Below are 6,204 nucleotides of genomic sequence, written 5' to 3'. Positions count from 1 at the left end.
ACATCAGTAGGCTCGAGGGGCAACATGTAGGCAGCGAATGCAGGCTGGCAGCGGCGTATGTAGCCTTGCACCAATGCCGACCTCAGCGGGGATTTGTGTCCTTTTCCCACTCACTGGAATCTGGTGGTGTGGAGGTGCTGGGAGGTGCAAGTGCTGTCCCCAGGGACCGATCACGACTGCTGTGGGTGCAGCCAGTGCACACTCAGACTGGCTTGATGTGTTGGCTGATTTAGAGGGAAAAAAGCTGCAGCTGGAAGTGGGAGAGGTATGTTTGGACAGTGCCCAAAAGCAAAGCATCCTGGCAGATAAGGAAAAGGTTTGAAATTGTCAGGTGTTCCACTTGGCTCTGCTTTTCCTTAAGAAAGCAAATGTTTTTTTAAACCTGCATGAAGCAACTTTTCAGTTAGAGATATTAATCTTAAAGAAGAAAAAGGCAAAAAGCTGTAAAAGGCACAAATATGCATTTAAACAAAATACACGATCAGTTGCTTTCTGAGAATTGGAGACCTTAATTGCTTGGGCTGATTCACATTAGGGAAAGCTTCTTTTTTTTTCTCTCGATTAGGAGTGGGAGCAAAATAATTTCTGCTCCAACTTCAGCACAGCTTGAAATGTGCCTTGTAAAGGTCCTTATTGCTTGGCTGTGCTCCCGGGAAGCGCCGCGTTAGAGCCAATCCACTGCCCTACACCATAACAAGCAGTTTTCAACAACAAAGCCAGACCTGCGTAAATTGGAAGTGGTTTGGTAATGCTGGAATGAAAGCCAGAGGATTCCCCATGTGTTGAATGAAGCTGTCAGTTCCTTAATAACGGGAGAAAAATCTGTTTCATTTTTAACCCAGTTTCACATAGTAGACCGAGCTCCCTCCAGAAGAACCCAGCTATTAAGTCACAAGGCCTCCAAACGAGTAAGTGATCTGCATTTATGAGCAAAGCAGGAGTGATTCAGATAAAGTGAGCAGGAACATATCCTGCCCAGAGGATGAAGAAGAAGGAACACAATGATGGTCTGAAAATAAGCTGTAAAATACAGGCAGGAAAATTACGTGCAGTTCTGCTCTTCTTGGACTTTAGCACAAAGTTAGGAAGCATGTCTCCTGCTGATGTGGTAAGAGCTGTGCTGGGGAGAGGTGTAACAGGATAGAAAATGCTGTCTCAGCAGCAGTGCGGGCAACGTACTGTGTTATGAAAATTTGCACTGGCCCATGCTGACTGAGGAGAGAGGCTGGGACACAAAGGCTAGAATTACAAGGGTAAATAGTTATTTATGCGCATGAGGTGTCCCAGCCAAATCAGGGCACCTCAAATGTGGTTTTACACACAGGGTTCTTATACCCTTCAAGCATCAGGTACAACACGATCTTAAAGGTCTTTTCCAACCTAAATGAGTCTATGATTCTATGATTTGGCTAATCCCTAACACCCACGATACCAACTGCTAATTATAGGAAAACTTTGCAAAGCAGATCTATTTCTTCATGCTTGTGTATTGATCCAGACATCCCTGGAGTCAGTCTTGCTGGAGTTACTTGATATGATGCTGGAAGGGTTTTGAAACCATGTCAGAGAGGCTAGGTTGCTGGTGTTGTCTCGGTTGTTCAGGGGCATCCTTTACCCCTCACAGGCAGCTCTATGCTTCCACACAGCACAGGCCTTATGCCCAGGGCCGGGTTGTCCTTTAGTTTGTTTTACTTAAGCAGGAACAATACCTAAGTCTCCAGTAAACTTTCACTACCTCCTTACATTGCAGTGTGTAACATGAGCTACTATATATTTACAGAGGTAATATGGTTTCATAGTGTAAAGGGTGACTGATGTAATAGTGAGGGAAGGACATTTTTGTAAGACTGGTGAGCACCCTCAGGGCCAGCTGTGCTCAGAGGAAGTGGCTTTCATGGTGTCGTGGTTTAGCCCCAGCCAGCAACTAAGCACCACGCAGCCGCTCGCTCACTCCCGCTACCCTGATGGGATGGGGGAGAGAATCAGAGGAGTAAGAGTGAGAAACACTCCTGGGTTGAGATAAGAACAGTTTAATAACTGAAATAAAGTAAGATAGTAATGATAATAATAACAATAATGATAATAATAATATACAAAGCAAGTGATGCACAATGCAATTGCTCACCACCCGCCGACCGATACCCAGACAGCTCCCGAGCAGCGATCACTGCTCCCCGGCCAACCCCCCCCAGCTTCTATACTGAGCATGACGTCATATGGTATGGAATAGCCCTTTGGGCAGTTTGGATCAACTCTTCTGGCTGTGCCCCCTCCCAGTTTCTTGTGTACCTGGCAGAAACGGGAAGCTGAAAAGTCCTTGACTAGCATATGCAGTACTTAGCAACAACTGAAACACCAGTGTGTTATCAACATTCTTCTCCTACTAAATCCAAAGCACAGCACTATGCCTGCTACTAGGAAGAAAATTAACTCTATTCCAGCCGAAACCAGGACACATGGCAAGGCCTGTGAGGCGCGTTCCCTGTGCTTCCAACCGGGCATACTGTATAGCCTGACTGGGCGGAGGAGCAGGAGGATGTGGAGGACGGGCCTCCGCTTACGGCCGGTTCCCGCTCCAGCTCCCGGGCCTGTAATGGCGGCCCCCCGGCAGTGGGCAGGCCCCTCCCACGGCCGGAAGTGCCTCGCCCGCCCCTTCCGGCTCGGCGCCGCGGCCCCTTTAAGGGCGGAACCGTTGCTCCGGGGTGTGGGAGGCGCGGAAACTGAATTGGGCTGCGCGGGAAGCGTCATGGCTGCCGGCTGTCTGGTGAGGGGGTGGCCGGGGCCTGATGAGGCTTGAGGGTCTAGTGCCACCGGGGCTGGGCTGAGAGGGGGAAGGCCGGGGAGGAGGGGGTGGGTGTCGGTGTCGGGTCGGGGTCTGCTGTGGCCCGGGGGTTTAGTGGTGCTGAGAGGGGGAAGGCCTGGAAGGCAGCTGGGGCCGGGTCTGGGGCGGCCCGGGCGTCTGGGAGGGTGCTGGAGGGGGGCCGTGGCCTCTGAGGGGGGAAGTGTTGGGGGCCGTGCCGCTGGGGAGGGTGGGGGTACCTGGGGCCCCTGGGCTCGGGGTTTTCTTGGGGCGGTGCCGGCGGGGCATGGTGCAGGGAAGGGGGGGAGTTCCTGGTGCTTTGGGGGAGGGAGGAAGGCAGGCCTGGTGCTGGGTCGGGGGCGGTCTGGTGCTGCTGGGGCTGGGCTGTGTAGGGGAAGGCCTGGGGGGTGCTGGCGTGGTGGTGGGGGCAGCTCTGGCTGTGGGGGAGGCATAGTGCTGCTGAGGTTGGGCTGTACAGCAGGGGCTGACCTGGGCTTGGACTGTGGGGTGGCCTCGTGCAGTTGAGGCTGGGGAGGAGCTGGGGGCAGAGTTGGGCTTGGGGGGGGCAGCACTGGGTCTTGGGGTGCTGTTACAGCTGGGATTGGACTGTGTTTTTGTGTTGGGGCACCTCTAGGCTGGTGGGGGGGGGCTGGTGCAGGTGGGGGGAGCTCTGGATCTGGGGAGGGCTGTTGCTGGCTGTTGTGGGGTGAGGTCAGCGATGTTCTTCTGAGACTTGGTGTTTGTTTGAGCAGGCTGGAGCTGCAGTCAAGTCCTGAGAGGGAGCAGGCTGTGGTGGGAGTTGCTAGGGAGGCAGAGGCTGTGTGTATGAGAGCAGGAATTGAAAGCAGATCAGCCTGTTCTGAAGTCTGGACAATTTTCAAGTGTTACAACCTCTTGTAACAGTCCTCTCAGTGTTTTTTTGGTTTGGTGGTTTGTTGGTTTTTTTTTTTTCCTTCCCCTGACCTCAGGCTTTATTTGGCCTTTGCAGCAAAGTGCTGTGTTCCCCAGACATCAGGGAAGGGTAGTGGGTCAGTCTGTTTTGCTGCAGTTCTGATTCTACCTGCCTGTTTTGACAGGTGTGTTAAGTCTTGCAAATTTGTCCCTTCTGTGTAAACAGTGGCCTCTTGGCTATCCCTGGGCTGAGATGAGCAGCTGTCAGAGCAAAGTCGAGCTTGACTGCCTGCTCAGGTGGTCATTGACATGGCTGATCTGTTCCAAAGTCAGCTTTGGGGTCTCTGCACCAGCAGCGTGTTGTAAAAATGCATGAATGATTCATGCAAGTCACCTAAGATCCACAAGGGTTATCAGCTTGGATAATTTGCCTCTTTTAAAGTTCGTTGATACATGTGAAATTCATATTTTGTGTTGCACGGTGTTCTCTACCCAGCTTTTGTGGGATGAATATGTGGCTTGGCTTGCTTGTCATAGAAATAAAATGGTTTTATTGTGCAAAAATGACTGTTAATTTATAGTGTCTGAACATTATTGTCTTCTAGGAAGATCCGTCCCTGGAGAGACACTTCAAAGGCCACAGAGATGCTGTCACTAGTGTGGACTTCAGTCTCAATAAGAAACAATTGGGTAAATTGTCTGTCTATGTTTTGATGGCCAGATGATAAAGAAAGAGCTTCTCTGCTTTAGTTAAATGGAGGGACCAGTGGAGGTACTGAGCTGTACAAGAGTAAAGAACTTGTTTTCAGGATGAAGAGATTTTGGAGAATTTCAGGATGAACATTTCTGTGTGCTTTGAAAAAAATCCTGTTGTTGAACTATAGTGGTGGCAGATTACGTGCATCCTGCTAGAACTTTAGGAACATCTACTGTTGCTTACCATTTTGCATACCTGACTTTACCATGCAGTCAACTTAAGGTAAAACCTTATTTTTAATTCTCCATCTTCCATTTTTCTCCTTTAGACAGCTGCCTGTGGTGATGGCAAGACTTGTGTCCTAGTTGCTATTCAGTCTGTGTGGCATGGGGGACATTGCTTTGGCTAACAGAGAAGATAAGGCAGAAATGATAGTTTGAGGCAATATACGTGGTAGGCAGCGGGTGCAGTAGGCATGAATAAATAGAAATGCAGCAGTCTAGCAGGTAGTAATCCTGTTCCTTGCAACCTATACAATACTCTAGAAGCTGCAAGAAAATATAAATGAATCAAACTTGTTTTAGACTCTCTCCCTGCTGCTGTTTTTATTGTTGTCTGCTATCTTTTCCTTTCCACTTCCTGTGTCTTCAATTACAGAGCAAGAGTTTGCTCTGCATCCGTGATTCTGTTTGTGTATCCCTAAAACTTTATCCAGTCAGTGCAGATCTCTGTTTAGCAAGGGTGCTCTGAATGTAATTTAGCATTGCTTTTGAATGGCATTTCAGAAGTAGTACGGGTATCTTTGCCTCCACCTAGACCATGAAAGGATTACTCTTGATATTTTAGTAAATGAGATCAGGTAAGAAAGGGAACAAATTCTAAGATTCTGTGCTTCCCTCCCCCTCTCCCCCAGTACTGTTGTGTCAGTCATGTGTACTTGACTATTACGAGATTCTAAAGTTCCTTTTCCCCATTTCCATCCCCCAAAAAACCCAACCAAACCTAGAGGACTCAGTCTTTTTATTCCATTAGCTTGCCCAATCCAGTAACAATGATAGTTACTGCCCACAAGTCACATAAGCAGTATCATACTGAAGCGCTTTATTGAGATGTCAGAGCATTATTTTTCTTAAATTTTTCAACATCAGTCCTGGGGAAGCTGTGATACTGCCACTTAATATCCTTGCCAGACAATGACTTAGTGTAGTTATGACTGATGTTCAAATCTCTTGACACTAGGCTGTGTGCTCAATCTACTTCTACACAGTTGTCTCCCCTTAAATTTTATATCACTAAGGAAAGGTGTTGCCTATGTGAAATACAAACCCAACAACTGAACTGACAAATATCTAAGGTTGTTTGTTTCCCCTTAGGGGACATGGGTAATGAATGATCCTGTTTGAATGGGCATATATTAATCCTGAATCAATAGCAGGAAAAGACATGACTATTATTTTTGTGTTGAAATCACTGTGAAATAGAAGGACATTTCCAGCAAAATTGTCCAAAAAAAAAAAAGTATTTTGTCATAATGCTAATGAACTGAAATATTCTTGTATTTATGATACTGCAATATCAGAACCTACCATCAGACTGATCTCTAGGAACATCTTAAGATCTCCCTGGGGATGTGCCCCAGTTGGCACTCAGGTAGTACAGATGCAGCTTGGGTTTGTTGGCAGGCTAAGATGTGTATATTCTGTATTTGCCTGTGGAAAATTGACAAAGTTTTATGTTATTTAGGCATTAAAATTGATTTGAAGGTGTGTTTTTTACTGTCATTGTTTGAGACTTTAAGTTGCTGTGGGCATGCGTT

General features: G+C 47.7%; 1 protein-coding gene across 1 annotated transcript in view; it reads left to right on the top strand.

Annotated features, from left to right (window-relative positions):
• Window positions 1-2,720: 2,720 nt before the first annotated feature.
• The window catches only part of POC1A (POC1 centriolar protein A), a 65,833-nt gene continuing 62,349 nt past the window's right edge, over window positions 2,721-6,204 (top strand). Inside the window, exons 1-2 of the mRNA XM_075713968.1 lie at window positions 2,721-2,764; window positions 4,297-4,381. Of these exons, the coding sequence (XP_075570083.1) occupies window positions 2,747-2,764; window positions 4,297-4,381 (103 nt within the window). The 5' untranslated portion in view covers window positions 2,721-2,746. The remainder of the gene's footprint in view (window positions 2,765-4,296; window positions 4,382-6,204) is intronic.

The sequence above is a fragment of the Pelecanus crispus genome, chromosome 7, assembly GCF_030463565.1.
Source record: "Pelecanus crispus isolate bPelCri1 chromosome 7, bPelCri1.pri, whole genome shotgun sequence".
NCBI classification, from domain to species: domain Eukaryota; kingdom Metazoa; phylum Chordata; class Aves; order Pelecaniformes; family Pelecanidae; genus Pelecanus; species Pelecanus crispus.
The sequence above is the reverse complement of the archived record's forward strand: the minus strand, read 5'-3'. Positions and strand labels throughout refer to the sequence as shown.